Source organism: Columba livia, chromosome 3, assembly GCF_036013475.1.
Source record: "Columba livia isolate bColLiv1 breed racing homer chromosome 3, bColLiv1.pat.W.v2, whole genome shotgun sequence".
Lineage (NCBI taxonomy): Eukaryota > Metazoa > Chordata > Aves > Columbiformes > Columbidae > Columba > Columba livia.
The window spans coordinates 2,014,624-2,032,971 of record NC_088604.1 but is presented as its reverse complement, the minus strand read 5'-3'; the positions used below and the strand labels follow the sequence as shown (position 1 = coordinate 2,032,971).

The window sequence follows — 18,348 nt, the reverse complement described above, 5'->3', positions numbered from 1 at the left end:
AGCAGAGCTGTTCCAGCCTCGGGTCATTTCTGTGGCTCCTCTGGCCCCTCTCCAGCAGCTCCATGTGTGTCCTGTGCTGAGGACCCAGAGCTGGACCAGCACTGCAGGGGGGTCTCACCAGAGCGGAGCAGAGGGGCAGAATCCCCCCAAACCTGCTGCTCACGGGGCTGGGGACGCAGCCCAGGACACGGGTGTTTTTTTGGGGCTGAAGCTGCATGTTGGTGGCTCATACCCAGTTTTCACCCCCAGCACCACAAGTCCTTCTGGGGGCTGCTCTCCATCCCTCCATCCCCAGCCTGGACTGATTGCAGGGTTGCCCCGAGGCATCGCAGCAGCATTAAATTCACCTGCGATGAAGAACATTAATGGGAGAAAAGCCGAGCCAGCGTATAAATCAGAGCTAAACTTTCAGGGCACATTCAACAGCACTGTAAAGTATCCTAATTTCCCTGTGTAAACAGCCTTTTGGTCACCCTAGAAGTAATAAATTACTCGAGTAATCAGCGTCTCATAATTCATATTGGATGTTGATTCATGGGCTGATTCGGAGATTGCCAAGTGCTGAGTTTTACTCGGGAGACCTTAGGATGAGGCTCCGAGGTGGTGCTGGGAGGATTGATGAGGTCTGGGGGGGCTCCCTGGGGTTTTCCTTCCAGCGCCGCTTGGTTATTTTTAGAAATGCCAATCTTACTAAGCTATTAATAAGAAAAGAAGTGGCCCGAGATAAGTGGAAATACGGGAACGTTAATGAATTGTCTCTCTGATGTTTGTCTGCTTCAGATTGATGGCCTTCGGAAAAAAAATTAATTAGGGGGATTTGGAAGAAGCGAAGGATAAACCGTACGAGGGGATTGGTGCTGTGGAGTAGCTGCCATGTACAATCCTCTAGTTCTTAATGAATTTCAATTTTGAAGGTTTAATAGTATAACAGCTTTGAAAACAGGCTTGATACTATAATAACCGGAGTCTCGGCGCAGGCGTGAACAGGAATGTTGGTGTCCTTAAGCAAGGACGCCACTGTGAATTCTGCACGGGTGTTTGATGGGAAGCTTTTTTTTTAATATACAGATCTTCGTAAGATATATTTTGATAATGCGACTGTAACTTCTGCGTAACACAGACCAGAGACGTCCACCTGTCCCAGGTGAGCGTGTTGTGGAAAGTGGGGACCTACCTTGGTTCTTTAGGGTTTTCGTGTGGTCTCCATCTCCCGGAGCTTTCCCTAGAGGAAAAACTGCTAAAACAAACCCTACACAACGTCTGGTGGAGTTGAATGCTTGGGGATTTACTCCTTTGGGCTTCCTCCTTCCTCCACAGCCCTTTTCCCAGTCTCAACCCAAACTATCCCCAAGTTTATAAAACTGAAATTCGATTGGGTAGGAAGTGTTTAGAAGTCAGATTAATGATGAAACGAAGGTGATTTCCATCCTAGTGACTTACAATACACAGCACTACAAATAGTGTTGAATCAGAACTGTGGGCAACAGCAGTTTTCAGGGGTTTAGAAAATAAACATGGTTTTCTTTCGCAGGATTCTTGCTCTCTGGTGCTGTTCTTACGCTGCCCGCAAGCGATAATCCTCCTTTTCAAGGCTGCGCCGGGGGGTTACGGCCTTAAAGCTTGTTCTTAGTCGAAGCTTTAAGCGCCGAGTCCGTTGACTTGTGGGTTTCATCTTTGTCATGTTCGTAACCCAAATCTGACGCGCGCTGGCAGCCCAGCTTTGCAACCGCTGCTTTAGCCGAGAATTACATCTGGCTTAAGGCAGGCTTATCTCCGCTGCGCTTTGTCGGTCTCTAAAGGCTGTAATCGAAAGACTAAGACTCCTCCCTGGTTTAGCAGTCTGGCCCAGCTGATCCGAGCAGCGTTTGCCATCATCCTACCCGAAGCGGGGCAGATATTAATGAAGCAGTGAATGATTTTCCTTTAAAAGCACATCCAAACCAGGACTGCACAGAGTTAATGTGCTGCTCAGAGGGCGTTAGTTTGCGCTCCTAGGGAACAATTCAGAGTTTCCCAGCAGATTCTTTCCGAAGCGTTTTGTTCTCCCTGCTCTTGGAATAAACAGGTTCTGCTGAACCTGTCTTCTGATCATAAGGCTCTTTGCTCTTGGGGTGGTTGAATTTACAGCCGGAAAAATGGAGAAGATGTGGCAGGTTTTAGCAGAATTGCACCGATGGTGTGTAAAACCACGCAAGGTTACACTCAAACAAAGGCAAAGCTGAGGTCCCCAGCACTGGGCACCCAGGAATCATCACGGGCGATGAACCGGGGAATGATGCACAAGGCGAGCGCGGCTGCACGGCAGCTGCCTCGCGGTGTATGTAGTTAAATATCACTCCATTGGGAGAGGACCGGTGGGAGAACGGTGTTTAATCGACTGTGGAGTCGGTGACAAACGCACCAGGAGTGCATTTGGAAGGGGAGATGAGCGTTTGCGAGGCGGGAAGGACGGTTGGGATTCTGGCGGCACACGGGGAAATGAGGGCGCGGATGGGGTGGGAAATGGTGTCAGCCGTAAATACTCTGGTTTCTACCCCTGGTGTTGCCGCTGCGCGGATTCGCTGCTCCATTTAAAGCTTGGATGCTTGTGACCCTGGATGCTTTGGAGCCTGGATGTTTGGGATCGCAAGGTACGTCCTTCCCCCCAGAAACACGATCTCACATCTGGACGTTTGACTAAACCAACCAGAATTAAATATTCACATGGTTTTGCGGCCCGTTCGCGAGGTTTTTGCGCAGAACCCGAGTTGCGCCGTCTGCTCTTCGCACTAGGGAGGACGTGCCCCCCACACCGAACCCAAAGAGCAAAGTGAAAAAGCCGAGTGGCTTGTTTATCATGAAGTCGTTGCTCATTTAAGGTAATTTTCTGCATGAGTGGTGCCTTTCTACTCTTCTGATGTGAGCAGTGTATTAGTATGCAGGCTTGGGTAGCTGAATGGTAGACCCTGGAGGCATCACTCCATTATTCAGAGCTCTGGGGAGGTCTGATCTGAAATGTCTGTTTTTCCATTTTCCAGCATTTGTAATTGCATGTATGTTTTCTTTGCCTTTTGTTGCCTTTGTGTTTGCTTTTTCTTTTAGTTATACCTGCTTTGAATTTGCATGTTTATTCCCTTTCAAAAAGAAAGCCCCCGCAAACGTAAATTACGCTAACACAGTTTAGAACATGTTACTCCTCTGGTGTCCACAAGGCATTAAAATGTGAAAAACCCTCGGTGGTTGAGGCCAGTGGACGGACTCGCAAGCTTTGCCGAATTTATCATCGCTTCTTTTTGGCAATACCCGATGCTCGAATTCTGTATTCGGAGTATTCTCTCCTTTTGGTGTAATGATGCTGCTCCAACCCCTAATGAAGTTTTCCCTTCTCATCCTCTTACCATTCAATGTAGGGACCTTTATCTGTTTCTATTCGGGGTGGGATTGTTGTGAGCTCTATTTTGAGGCCGTATCTCCCGTTTTGTGGTCCGGAGGTGTTGGCACTTGCCGGGGTCCCTTTTGGGAGCCAGTGCCCATCAGTCGCACCCCCGGCAATACAGGGGTTTTGTCAGCAACTGCACAGCACCCACAGGAGGATTTGGGACAAATAAATGTCCCCGTGTTCCTCCCACGAGATCATTACGACGCAGCCTCGTGCCTCTTGTCTCTCGCAGCCTATTTGCTTCAGACTCTGCCCAAAGAACACAAATAGGCTGCAACGGGTTGGGTGGATTTATCGTTTCTGCAAGTGCTGGGTGTCCCGGGGAAAGGAGTAAATATGGAGTAAGGATGCAAACGTCTTCTCGGTCTCCAGGTGTTTGTTGCCCAAGGACTTCTGGAGTCAGAGAGGGTGTCTCTGTGTCTGATGTTTCTGCTTTTCCAGTCTGGCTGCCTGCAACAACTGATAAACTTCTCTCCCCATCCCTCTCTATGAGGTTTTTAGGGTGGGTGAGGCAACCCTTGTACCTTGAGCCTGGGAGGAGGAATCGCTGCGTTTAGGTGAAGGTGGATAAAGGATAATCCATTCAAACCTTTCCTCTTGTCCCCTTGAGGGTTCGTTTGCCATTGGTTTGACTTTGCTGCTTGGCATCCCATAATTACCCCCTTCTGACCTTAATCCTGTTGCAAGTACTCCAAATTGCTCCCTTAAAACGGCACCAGGGAGGAGTGTGTGAAATGTAACGTACAATCAGTGCTGAAATATTAGAAGTCCTGGGTCCTCCTCCTGTGAAATGACAGAAGCATAAAGCTTCTGCTGGGATGTGCTTGAAAATATTCATATATCGTGGGTCCTTTATGTTTCCTCTAAGCAGCAACTCAATTGTTCTGATGTTGTCCTCTAATTTTGGTGATTATCTTTAGTAACACAATGACCGGAGAAATTGAGGCCGGTGCTTTACAATTACTTGAAGTACCTGAGCAATTAAATTACAATGCAGATACCTTTCTCTTTTAGTAGTTACATATGATGCTGAAAAACACGTGGCAGAAATGTTTTCCGCTTCCTTTTAAAAATAATCTTTGTGAGCTGAATTATGTGTATGCAGGCGCAGTTCTGGGAAAGTTCCCATCTGAAATGTTTCTGTTCTTTCAATGCGTGTGTCATCTCCTATAGAGATCTAGGAAATGCGGAGAGAGGCTGGAACAGCAGGGCTGCCAAGACAGAAGGTACAAATGGGTGAGTGTGGCAGAACCACACACACGTTCCAGGTTGCTCAAAAGGACTTGGTGCTCCTGGAAGTGCCCGGCAGCACCGGCCAAAGCCCTGGGTGCTCATCTGGGAAGGGACAAGTGTCACAGCCCAGAACGGAGCCAGCAAAGAGATCTGCTCAGTGCTGCTGTCATCCCTGGCCGGGCTCAGGGCTGTTCTGCTTTGTGAGCTCCTTGCCGAGTCTGAGGTTCAACAAGGCCAAGTGCTGGGTCTTGCGCTTGGGTCACAACAACCGCATGAACGCTGCAGGCTGGGGAACAGCGGCTGGAAAAGGCCCGGTGGAAAAGGCCCTGGGGGTGTTGGTGACAGCGGCTGAACATGAGCCACCGTGTGCCCAGGTGGCCAAGAGGCCACCAGCATCCTGGCTGGTACCAGCACTGGTGTGGCCAGCAGGCCCAGGGCAGTGACCGTCCCTGTGCTGGGACCTGGGGAGGCCAAACCTCCAATCCTGGGGCAGTTCTGGGCCCCTCACGCCAAGAAAGGCCTTGAGGTGCTGGAGCGAGTGGAGAGAAGGGAACGGAGCTGGTGAGGGGCTGGAGCACAAGTGTGATGGAGCGGCTGAGGGACCTGGGGGGTTCAGCTGGAGAACAGGAGCTGAGGGGAGACCTTCTGATCTCTGAACTGCCTGAAAGGAGCTTGGAGCCAGGGGGGTCGGGCTCTGCTCCCCAGGAACAAGCGCCAGGAGCAGAGGAAACGGCCTCAAGTTGCGCCAGGGGAGGTTGAGGTTGGATCTGGGGAACAATTTCTTCCCCAAAGGGCTGTGGGTAGTGCTGGAGTCACCATCCCTGGAGGGTTGGACAGACAAACATGAGGTTCTCAGGACATGGGGCAGGGACAGGGGTGGGGTAACAATTGGACTCAATGATCCTGGGGTTCTTTTCCAACCAAAATGATTCTAAGCCCTGAATCTCCTGCTCCTCTTGGCGAGAAGTGTTGAGGTTGTGCCAAACTGACATCCTGTCCTGGCCCCAAAATGTCTTGCTTTGGCTCCATGTGTAACATTACTGCGCTTGTTAGTTTTGGGGTTTATTTTTTAAAGGATATGTCTCCTCCTGTCCCAGGGATATCCACTGGCTTTACGTGTGATTTTCCACGTTACCATCCCCAAACCCCAGCTGTCCTGGCCACCACCGCTCTGTGCCCTTCACACGTCTTCACTTTCCTCCAAACTTTACAGCACTGGCACATGCAGAGAACAGTCATTGCCTCCAACTTCACTTTCTACGGACACAGCAGAGGTTGGTGGTTTCAGTACTAGTGACATTTAACAGTGAGAGCATGTAGCTTATTTATTTTACCTCCATAACCTGAGTTTCTTGCATGACGAAGGGACAGGAGTTGGACTCAATGATCCTTGTGGGTCCCTTCCAACTCAGGACAGTCTGTGATCCTATGATAAGATGGGGCTACCACAGAGTATTCCCTTTATTCACAGCAGAGGAATTGAAGGTATATGCCTATCCCTAGCCTGAATCAGCTGCCAAAAGGAGAGGGACGGCACTTTTGTACTGCCACGTCGTCCTCAAAGCGCTGGCCTTTTGCAGGTTGTCCTTGTCACCCGTGCTGGTGGCAGCAGGTGAGCTCCCTCCTTGCTTTAGCGGATCAGAAAGCTCCGATGCCGCGGGTGAGGCTGCCGGCTGCTCCAAGGGCAAGGACCAGCAATGCACAGCCCAAATATTTATGCGCTGTTAAGACTGCAAATTACTTTTCAAGCACTCCAAGCTGGCTCTATAAATACAGCGCTCTTGCAGGGAAGAGCTTTTTGGGCTGCAGTATCTGCCGTGACGTCTGTCAGCGTTATCTGTTTGTGCGGGCATCAGAAAAGCAGACTAGCTTGGCTTGTACCAACAGGATTGTCTCCTTATCTCTGTACAGAAGATGCTTGTTCGGGGAGGTGGGGGATGAGATTGAATTCCCCTATCGCAGGTGCTTGCCCTGTTCAAACCGAGGTCCATTAATAAGCACCCTTTCCTTTCGGCGTTTTGTCACCTGTGCCAACCCCGTCTCCGGCCGCCTCTAAACCAGCCTCATCGCTAATTCACTCCCCACACTGAAGAGGTGCCGGGAACCGCAGCCGAATCCACGCCAGCATGCCTCGTTTTCCAAAGCCGTAGGTTAATGCCTCCCTGCAGCGCGATTTCGCTGTAGCATCGCTCCATCCCGGTGACGTAGCAGCCTTATCGCAGCACTGTAAGGCCTGGCACCGCCGCCGTCCCCCCCGCTATAACCTAATTACTATGCAGCAAGATGATCAGTTATTTCTTCTTTATTTTTTCCCCTAGACCAGGTCTATTTGTGTTCTGTCAAGTAGAAAATTAACATGGACACAGGCCAGGGATGTTTCACGCCTGAGTGAGCCGAGGCTGAAGGTGGCGGTGGGGAAGGCAGGCTGGATTTCTGAATGGTAGGAGCGGGTGATGTCGAGCGTCGCCGGCCCGTTTCGTTAGCCACATCGTCAGAGAAGTCAAGTAGCTGGGGAGGAGACGGAGAAAAATCGCCCGTAGCGTGCAGAGTCCTAATTAACCGCCCATCTCGGTGTGCTTTGCTCAGAACGAAGCTCAAGGGTATTTCTGTGGAGCAGGTAAGGGGTGTTGTCTGCAGCGAGAGGCTGGCTAGGATTAACCTATATTAACTGCTTGAATTCATTGTTTGCCACACCGGAGGCTTTTCCAGGCCTCCTTGCGCTGCAGAGACTCAAACATGATTGATGTTGGAGTGACCCTCTCCATGTCCAGACACACAAACTGGGAGCGCCATCAACAACTTTGCAAGAGGGACAATAAAGCAAATACATGTGAAAATGAGAAGAGATTGTAAGGGCTTTTTCCCTGCATGGGTGTTCTCACTTGTTTTTGATCAGTTGCATTATTTTATTTTTTTTTTAGTTTTGATGCTTTTTGTTAAAAATACGTGTGGTGATAACCTTAAGGTGGAGCCATCTAAACTGCTGAGTGTGCCTGTTGCTCGCAGGAACACATCACAGGGATTCCTGCTGGGCATTTGGGGTCTTTCTGTTCTTTTCTCACACTTATTTTACTCACCAGAAGTCACCAGAGGCTCTTAGGGACGTGGTTTAGTGCTAGATTTGGGTTATGGTTGGTCTGGATGGGTCTCTCCCACCCAAAATGATTCTATGATTAACCTCTGAGGTAGCAATCAGCAGATCAAACTGCAGATCTACAGGAACCTTCTAAGTTGTTCTTCAGTACAGAGCCATCATACTTATAGCATGAATTATCTCATTCTGATGAGTGAGAGGGGAAGTTCAGAAGAAGAAGCTGGTTCTGACCGCAACCTTCCTGCACTGCTCTGAGCAACCTGAGCTGGTGCAGATGTCCCTGCTCACGGCAGGGGTGGCACTGGGGGAGCTTTAACAGCCCCTTCAACCCAAAACATCCTGTGAATCTATGAAGAAGTAGGTACATGAGGACACTGCTGATTTAATGGCAGGTCGGCTCACTCACGAGATCGCCGAGTGTTTCTTCATTGGCATTTAAAATCTCGTAGCCCATAGGAACAGAATGGTGAATGGCTCACATGCTGGCTGAGTCATCCTAAATCCCCCATTTCTCAGCAATTCCTCTCCAGCTGGGTCAGATATTTCAGCAACCATCTCTGGAAGAAGCCTCGAGACATTACGTAGCATCTCACGAACCTTTAACTTGACAAATTTGGGGTTGAGTAGCAGACGCATTTCACTGTCCCTGTCTCTCTCCATGCCTGCTGGCAGCGTTTTGTTAAAGCGTATGAGAAGTTACGATATTAACTCTTCAATATTTAATTGTTCTTGGTTGAGAGTGGGCAGATCTGTCAGCTCCGGCTTCATCCGCCGCGGTTGACGGCGGTGGTGGGTTTCTCTCTCCTGACAGCGGATGCTTTGGGTGCAGCTTTGGGCAGGCCTGTGTAACTCATTAATGAAATAATTGCTTCTGTAATAAAGAGATCAATGAGATGTAATCTCACCATCTGGACGCTCTAGGACGGGTCTTTGCTGCAGACTCGCTGTTTAGAAACCAGTTCTAGCCCAGGGAGCTCCTGTGTGCATCCCAGAAGCTGAATGATGTAAAATCAGCTCTTTTATTCTAGCGTTAGATTTCTTTTCATTGTTTTTAAATTAAGAAAAAAAACCTATTGGTGACAGTCTTTGTTTTGATATTTTGCCTTAAGAACAAACCAGAAAATCCCCAAACAATCCATTTGTGAACATTATAAAGCTTTTGCTGTGGTTTTCCTTCACCAACACGCAAATTCTGCAGCATGATAGGGTAGGAGGAAATAAATATCATATATCTACTCTGCTTCAATAAAACTGCATAAGCAGTTCACTAAATTAATGTATTTAGGAATTCTTACAACTAAAATACCTTCCCAGAGCGGGGCTGGCGCATCTGTACCCCACAAAGCCCTCAGGCACATGAGGCTCCCACCCTGTCCTGTCCGTCCCCAAATTTGCCCTGTTAACTCATATTTGGTGCTTCAGTCTTTGGCAAAACCTACCCTGGCAAATTAGAGTTGTCCTCCAAAGCTGGTGTCCCCAAACATCTCTTCTTCACCTTGAAATTGCTCCATTACGGAAGGATTTGTCACAGCTTGCGTTCACCTTTGACGCTGAGGTGGTTCTACCAGGGGGGCGCTTTGCTGGATTAAAGATCTCCCTGGATTAAGTAAGTGTCTCTGTTTGAAAGGACTGAAGTTAATGTGAGGATACTGCCCTTTACATGCAAGAAAAAAGGAACCTTCCAATGGGTCAGATCCCAGACCATGCCAAGCCATTCTAGATTTAAATTAAATTAAATCTGTAGTGTATAAAGGGCAAGTTGCAAAGAGGAGAGTAAAAGTTGCCCGAGCTGTTTTCATAGTGTGGTTTCTTTAGTTTTATTTATCAAGCCCAAGACTGCGAGTCGGAGGAAGGACCAGCTCCATCAGAAAGCAACTGTATCTCTGCGTTTGCATCAAATCCAGAGCGTGTTTAAACAGACTGGGGGGCGGATTTACTGGGGGCATTGCTGGGGATATTCAGGGCTTTGCTTGTGAGTCACGGCTTCAAAAATAATCCAGTTTGGAATCCGCAAGGCCATGGGCGTTGGGTGATAGTGAACCGGGTCGGTGAGCTGATGAAGGAGCTTCAAAACTCGCCTTTTAATCGCAGAATAGCTTTGTGATTTCAGACAATTTCCCCGGCTGATCTCAGCTCTTCTTGCGGGACGTGGTGATGGCAGCACCTCCCTGCTAGACATGGTGGTGTGAAAATAATCATTTCAAATCTCTGGGAAGGGCCACACGGGAAGAAAGCACAAGTTGCATTGGACAGGGAAAAAAATGAGGTTTTTCAGGCACGGATTTCTCTTCCAGGTCCAACAACCAGACTAAATACAGGTTGTGCACAGTTGCCGTTTAATCATTTAGACCTCAACAGAGAAAGGATTATGAAACACTTCACACACAGCGATATTAACAATCGTGTGAGTACATGAAGACGTGTCCACATCACAACTCAATCGCCGCGACGCTAATTGGCTCCTTGTGGTTGGTGCGGCAGCAGGAGGTCATGAAATCCCGAATTCACCCATCCCTGGATTTAGTCTCTCTGTGGGGAAAACACTTGACCCCAGCACTGGGATGTTATTATGGGTGCAAAAATATATCAAAAAGAGCTCCCAGTGCTCCATTTTTGAAGCAAATTCATTGAAATAACAATATTTTCAATGACCTTTAAAAATAAAACAATCATATTATTATTTTCCACTCCCATTGCCTGGATTATGTTTTCTGCCGACTGCTGAAGTATCGGTATTTCTCAGTAATTCTCAACAGAATCTGTTGCTTTAAAAGTGAACACGTCTGTGTTCACTCCTCCTTTTCAGAGGATTTTTATCTCCAAGTATCTTCAGGAATTTTCAGGAAATGAGTTACCAATTATCTAATCTTTAAAACAAACCATATATCTTTGCCGCAGGGGTAGATGTAGGGATTGTTCCTTGGTTTCTGCAATTAATAACTGTTCTTTGTGATTGCTCTGACATGCCCAGGTTTTCTCAGCGGTGTTAAGAACGTTGGTTTCTCTGTCTCCTCAGTGCTGATAAGGCTTGTTGGTTATCTCACATCCTTCACGGTTTGCCCATTGTTGCCGTTCTCCGCGGTCGGTTCCCAGCGATTCACGTGAAACGGCCTCGTGTTTTCCCTGCAGATAAAATCCAGCATTGTGGAAAAAGTGTAAATGCCAAAACAAACTCGTCGGAGGTTCTGGATGGATCTGCTGCACATTCTTAACTCATGCATCAGTTCAGAACGTGGTGTGTGGCTTTTTGGTCGGCACCCAGTACACGACAGACAAGAAAACATTCTCTTGTCCTATTTTCCTACTGCTCTCATGTGTTTGAAACCCAGTTTTGACCCTTCCTCATGTAAACAGGTCCTACCAAGTGCCAGCACATGTTGGCTTTTCTTGAAGTCTGATGCAGAGCCTAAGTTTGGATAGCAGAGGGTTTCACAAAGAGATTTTGACAGCTGGCGAAGTGTCTTCTTGGACTTGGTGAAAGTCAAAGCAAGGACTGTAAAGAAAAACCTAAAAACCTTGGTTTCCACCAAGACCAGTGGTAAAAAAGAGGTTTGTGTTTGCTCACTTGCCATCAATGTCAGGCTCCAAGTCACCCAAGCCCAAGTTTTGAGAGATTCTAAAATGGGAGGTTCATGCTCTCTGAACGATGGCCTGAGATCTCGTGATGGTTTGGCAGCCTTGCTCTGGTCATGGGAGACACACTCGGAGGCCAAGGAGATTCTCTGAGGCCTCTTGTTTTCTTTCTTCGCTTTTCTGGCTGTGTTGGAAATGCAGATGTTTATGGTCTGTCCTGTGGCAGCGGCGCCTTCCAAGCCCCCTGTGCCATCGCTGTGTTTAACCCATGTCTGTTGGAGTCCTGTACGTGACCACGGGAGCTTTTCTGCCTTCCCTCTCTGAGCCTTTTCAAAACTGACAAAAATATAGAATCACAGAATCATTTTGGTTGGAAAAACGCCTCAAGATCATTGAGTCCAATTATTACGCAACCCCAGCACTGCCCCACGTCCCTGAGAACCTCATGTCCGTCTGTCCAGCCCTCCAGGGCTGGTGACTCCAGCACTGCCCTGGGCAGCCTGTTCCAATGCCCCACAGCCCTTTGGGGAAGAAATTGTTCCCACATCCAACCTCAACCTCCCCTGGCGCAACTTGAGGCCGTTTCCTCTGCTCCTGGCGCTTGTTCCTGGGGAGCAGAGCCCGACCCCCCTGGCTCCAAGCTCCTTTCAGGCAGTTCAGAGATCAGAAGGTCTCCCCTCAGCTCCTGTTCTCCAGCTGAACCCCCCAGGTCCCTCAGCCGCTCCATCACACTTGTGCTCCAGCCCCTCACCAGCTCCGTTCCCTTCTCTCCACTCACTCAGCACCTCAAGGGTTTTCTTAGTGTGAGGGGCCCAGAACTGCCCCCAGGATTGGCGGTTTGGCCTCCCCGGTGCCCAGCACAGGGACGGTCACTGCCCTGGGCCTGCTGGCCATACCACAAATATTTTCCAGCCATGGCAGCGCGTTCCCCTCGCAGAGCATCGCTGTGCCAGCAGCAACGCTGGCAGTCATGGGGAAAACATCCTTTCTGATACCAAGAGCAGCTGCCTCCATTGTCCCAAATCCCAGGGCCTGGCTTGAGACTCGCTGCTGGTTCTGGGTAAAATCCATAGCTCTTTGGCCAACGTAGCATCCCCCTTTCCCGTTGCATCTTCTAACCACAGATCCTGTTCTCAGCACCCTTGAAGGACAGTCCTACCTACCCAAGATCCTCCAGATGGTCTGGGTGTCCGCGCAGTGAGCAAAGCACCAAGCCAGGTACCTAATTCCCCCAAAAAACCTTAAAGAGGCCTCGCTGTCACCAGAATTGCAGCTGGAATGTCCATGGATTGAGGCAATTTGGAAAGTTCAGCTGACTGGTTCTCTGCCATGTACACAAGGTCCCACTATCTGCTTCTGAGGAATATCTGGAGGGGAGATGAAGGTGCAACACACAATGTGCCTCGACCGCGCATCTTCGGAAAAGCATTTAGTCGTCGCCAAAAGCTGCGGGCGCCTGTGTTGGAGCCTCTCGTGCCATGATCTAGTAAACGGACTAGAGTTGGACCAGGGGTTGGACTCGATGATCTCTGAGGTCTTTTCCAACCCAGTCGATTCTGTGATTCTGTGAGCCTCAGTAAGTCTCCACAGTGGAAATTTTGTGAACTATGATCCCGAAAACAATCTCATTTTCACTTAGTTCTGTGACCAGTGAGCCACAGCGAAGGAATCTTGGAGGATGCTCGGCCTGGGCGATATTTCTGCGCGGCGGGGCTGAGTCGGGTGGATTTATGGGCTCTGTGCTGAAAAGGTCACGGGCAGGAGGTGCTGCATGTGAAATCTGATTTCTGCCCTCCTCCGGGTAGCAGTTCCGTGCCAATCACTCATCCTTCTGGGCTAGAAAGGTGTTTAACCCCAACGCTGTGGTCACCTTTCTCTGTCTCCTGCTACAGGCAGACTTCTAAAAAATTTAATTAATTAACTTTGTGGTTTACATGTTATGCTGCAAAGCCACGTTTGGGGTTTTATCAGTAGGCTTCACCATTATTCGGGCGCTTCCAAAGGAAGAGAACAAAAGGCGATTAAATTATCCAGCAGCCGTTGCCAGAGGATGTGTCATTTGAAGATTGCGGCGAGGGACGCGTCCAAAAAGCTGCAGCTGGCTCGTGGCCACGGGTTTCCATCCATCCAGGCAGGCGGGACCGGAGCCCCCGCGCTTCAGCCACATCACCGGCCGTGAATCTGGAAGAGGTTGGTTGAAAACTGCTCTGCTGAGTTCAAACTAAACTCTCCTGCACAATATGATACGGAATATTTAAAATTTAAAAGCCTGTTTTAAAGATACAGGATGAGAAATTCTGGCTTGGAAAGTCAAAAAGCTCCTTGGGCCAGATTTTGGCCTTAAGTGCCCAATCTTGCTTGATCTCCTGGAGAACAGGAGCTGAGGGGAGACCTTCTAATCTCTGAACTGCCTGAAAGGAGCTTGGAGCCGGGGGGGTCGGGCTCTGCTCCCCAGGAACAAGCGCCAGGAGCAGAGGAAACGGCCTCAAGTTGCGCCAGGGGAGGTTGAGGTTGGATGTGGGAACAATTTATTCCCCAAAGGGCTGTGGGGCATTGGAACAGGCTGCCCAGGGCAGTGCTGGAGTCACCAGCCCTGGAGGGTTGGACAGACGGACATGAGGTTCTCAGAGATGTGGTGAAGTGCCAGAGCCGAGTAACAGTTGGACTCGATGATCTTGAGGGTCTTTTCCAAGCAAAATGATTCTATTCTCTGATTCTAAGCCCACACCTCTACACTGTGGGTGACTGGGGGGGTGGCTTCAGACTGTATTTTTGGTACCCTGGGCCACATCTCTCCACCACACTCTTGAACTTGGCCAAAGAGCCATTGGCAGACCACCCTGCCCCTTCAGAGGGTGAACTGTGTTCCATCTGCACCTGGAGCACAGCTTGTGGTTTCGTTTCCCCCAAAAGGCACCAAAACCTCCCCATGAGCCAAACTGGTGCACGAGTGAGGATGAGATGGGATTCACTTCAGCTGCTCTGAACCCAAAGGCTTTGTTAAACCCAGCCTACAATATTCACTGGGATGTCACGAACATGGAGGTATCTCCTTGTAGTCAGGGTATGTCAGGGAAATCACAACCAGAACAGAGGGTGTTCTGAGAGCAGCATGGCACAAATGGGAGAGAAACGGGGTGACATCCACAGACATGAGAGAAATGCAAGACAGAAAACACCGCTAAATAGAATATAAGATCTGTGGGACACTAACAACTGCCTATAAATCACACAGAAGGAATCCATCGCATCTACTTTGTGAAATTATCACAACTTTGTACGAATTCAAAAGCCAAAAGAACCCAAAGTTACAGGATTGTCCTGCTGAGTTCTGATCATGTAGAGAGTGGGAACACACAGCCCTAAGAAAATCAGAGCTACGGCTCTTAAAAAAAACGTCATTTTGTCTGTTCACAAGTCGTCCAAGGGGTAAGTGCTGATGCCCAGCATGGACTCAGTCCTTGTCCGTCAAGCCTACCTGAAAGGAAGGTCCCATCTGTGGCACAAATTCTCTTCCCAAATCTTTGCTGCTCTAATTTAGAGCAAACACACAACAGAGCAGGTGGGACCTGTTCTTCCCACTGCTCCAAGTCACACCCGTGCCTTCCAGTGAAAAGAAATGTCACCCAAGAAGTAGCACAAAAGAAAGGCAGAATCACAGAATCATTTTGGTTTGAAGAGACCCCCGAGGTCATGGAGTCCAACCATTAACCCACCCCTGTCCCTGCCCCATGTCCCTGAGAACCTCATGTCCGTCTGTCCAGCCCTCCAGGGCTGGTGACTCCAGCACTGCCCTGGGCAGCCTGTTCCAATGCCCCACAGCCCTTTGGGGAAGAAATTGTTCCCACATCCAACCTCAACCTCCCCTGGGCAACTTGAGGCCGTTTCCTCTGCTCCTGGCGCTTGTTCCTGGGGAGCAGAGACCTGATACTTGAGCCCCAAGTGCTTCCATCAGCTGATCCGCTACACTGAATGAGATCATGTCTTTTGAGACTTTTTTTCCCCAAAAACCTCTTGCCTTAAAAATGTTCCTGCAGCACTGGAGCGAGCGACACCTCCCCAGTTAGAGCTGGGCAGTGGGGAAGCCACCCTGTGTCTTCATGGCAGCTCTCAGCTTGAGGCACCTTCCGTCTCCTCTTCACAGAACACTTTCCCGTTGAAGGACAGCAATTTTGTGCCAGGAGTTACTGCTGAGATGACGGCTGAGATGCTTCGCGAAGCGGCACAGCCGGGGACCCCTGGGGCACAGGGCCGGCCAACTGCATCATCACTCTTGTTAATGGCTTGAACCCGTCGCCCTCGAACCAGGAGGAGCTGGCGCTTAACTAGAGCCACTTAATAGTTCTGAGATTAATGGAGGTGGCGCACAACGCTCTGGCACAGCCTTTAAAATCCACACCTTTCCTACGGGCTTCGGAAGAAAAGGGGGAATGTTAAATAACTCTGATCAAGGTGTTAGTAAAACCGTCAGCTGAATTACTCAGTTGTCCTTTACCTTCAAGAGAGTTCTTTGGCTTTAGTTTGAATCTTGTTGAATCATTGAATGGTTTGGGTTGAAGGGACCTTCCCAGCTCCCCCAGTCCCCCCTGCCATGAGCAGGGACATCTGCACCAGCTCAGGTTGCTCAGAGCCCCGTCCAGCCTGGCCTGGGATGTCTCCAGGGATGGTTCATCTACCACCTCTCTGGACACCTCTCCTTTAACCGAGTTGCTCCGCGCCACGCGTGGGGTGGCTCTGCTGCTTTACTGCCAAAATCTGTATGTTGTGCCCCAGCGCCTCTGGCTGATGAACCCAGAGGATGTTTTTTATGCAAAATACTGTCAAGGTGATAGTTTAGAGGTCCTGACCCTCGCGGGCAGGGATCAGGAATGGACCAGTGAATGTGTGTGCGGTGAACTTGGGTTTTTCCTTTGCTCCAGGTTCCTGCTGAAGCTGAGTGAATTTGGATCCCTTCGGGATGTTTTTAGCTGAGGACACTGCTCTGCTGTCATGTCACAGGTGCTTTGCCACTGCTCAGAGGGAAACTTGCTCAGGTGTTCCCCAGTTTGGGGTTCTTTGTGGCTTTTCAAGCTCTTCCCAGCTTCAGTTGGAACGAGGAGCACGAGGCCACCTCAGGTCTGGGTTTCAAGTGTCTTTTCCATACCTTAAATTAATAAAATGCTTCCGCAGGGTTTTGGCCGTGGGGTTGTCTGGAGCTGCAGTGCTTAAGCCATTTGGTAGCTATTCCAATGCGCGTTCAGGAAATAAATTACCACTAATTTAAACAAGTCTGTCCAAGCAGCGATGGGTGCAATTGCTGCAGCGCGGTGTGGGCAGGAAGGGGTTACCGGCTGCTCCGCTCGCCCACTGCACAGGAGACGCGATTCCTGGAGAACCATTTGTGAGCACCAGGGTTTCCAGGAACCCGCTGGAGGGATGAGAGGAGAAGAAGGGGGCTGCTTGTGATGGAGTAACCGCATCCTCTCTGTCCTCCTGTCCCTTCCCACCAGCTGCGCTGACGGCGATGCTGAATTCCTCCTCCTCCCTCCCCTAGTAATTAGTGTCTGTGAGTAATTAGCCAAGGTGAGGAGGAAGGCTGGACCGGTCCTGCCTCGCTCAGTGGGGCCGGGCTTACCCCGGGGTCTCATTAAGAAAGGAAGGAGAAGGACGAGGCTGTTTGAGGACCGAGGCGTTCAGCGTTGTCCTTTTCAACGAGGAAATTGGATTGCGGCGGCAGAGCCCACTTGTTTTATCTCAAGTGGAGCTGAGCTCGTTTCTAGGAGCGATCAGACGGGGTTTGTGGGGTTTTAGAGCCCTTCAGTTCCTGGTAATGATGCCGGCAGCTGGGCCGCCTCCTCTCTACAGCCTGTTCTTGGGGTTTTGTTCTCCTCGGGGTGCTCTGAACTCTTGACTCACGTTTCGCTGTTGTTCCCGTGTCGCTTCCTCTCTCCCTCGCAGCCTTTCTCAGGACAAAGGACATGGCGTGTAATTCAGGGTAGACAGAACAGCGATGTTCCTGCGTAAAAACATTGTAATTAGTCCAGATGCTAACGAGTAACGACCGCCGCTCCACGGCAGCTGGGGAGGCCCAGTGCCCACTGTTCAGAGAGGCCGAGCTCTTTTCGGCACCGTCACTGCGTGGAAGTGACTTTCCAGCCTGGCTGGCTTGTCATTAATTAAACCTTTCTGTCGTTCTTCTCACAGGTGTTGGCACAAGGAACTACTACAGGAAGATCGGCTACGAGCTGGAAGGGCCTTACATGGTGAAAAAGCTGGAGTGATGCCCCAAGAGCTCCTCACCCCACCAGCTGCTGCTGGGAGAGGAGAAGAGACAAGACTCATCCTGGAAAGAAAGCTCAAGGTGACAAACTTAGGCATAAAACCAAAATCTGCCAGTTTTGAAGGACTTGCTTAAGCCAGAGCCACCAGCAGCAAATGCGGTGTCTCCTCTGGGGAGAGCGGTTCTCCAGGTTTGCGTGAGCCTGGTCTGCAGGACACTCTGGTGCATCGCAGCAGTGCATAGGTGAACTGAAAACGTTGTTTCTGTCGTGCTGTCAGCGAGCTTTTGGCGTTGAAATTGTGTGGGTTGTTCTGCAACATGAATTAATTCTCTCTGTGTATTTATTTCTGTCGGGCTTAGCTTTTTCCTGTCCATCCCAAGTGATGCCGATTGATCCTTTTACAGCAGGAGGCCGTGAGGGCTGGAAACCATCACCTTGGTGGTGGTAGGAACTGAGGTCAAAACTTAAACTGACCGTGGTGGTGACACACAACAGTGGAGAAACAGGTTAGAAGGGACCTCTGAGGTCTGTTGTCCAGCCCCACTCAAAGCAGGTCCAATTAGATCAAGATGGTGATGCTTGAATAGCTCCAAGGGTGGAGATTCTACAGTTCTGTGACATTCAGTGGATGTGGATGGAGGGTCCACAGTGTCAAGGTCTGTGTTTCAATATTAGACCACCCATATACTGAAAAAGTCTTTCCTAATCCTAGAATCATTTTGGTTGGAAAAGACACCCAAGATCATCAAATCCAACTGTTACCCCACCCC

The 18,348-nt window shown here is 49.7% G+C and overlaps 1 protein-coding gene across 1 annotated transcript in view; it reads left to right on the top strand.

Moving 5' to 3' along the window:
• The window catches only part of ELP3 (elongator acetyltransferase complex subunit 3), a 105,602-nt gene extending 87,685 nt beyond the window's left edge, over nt 1–17,917 (top strand). Inside the window, exon 15 of the mRNA XM_065055550.1 lies at nt 17,502–17,917. Coding sequence (XP_064911622.1) covers nt 17,502–17,578 — 77 coding nt within the window. The 3' untranslated portion in view covers nt 17,579–17,917. The remainder of the gene's footprint in view (nt 1–17,501) is intronic.
• The last annotated feature ends 431 nt before the right edge of the window (nt 17,918–18,348 follow it).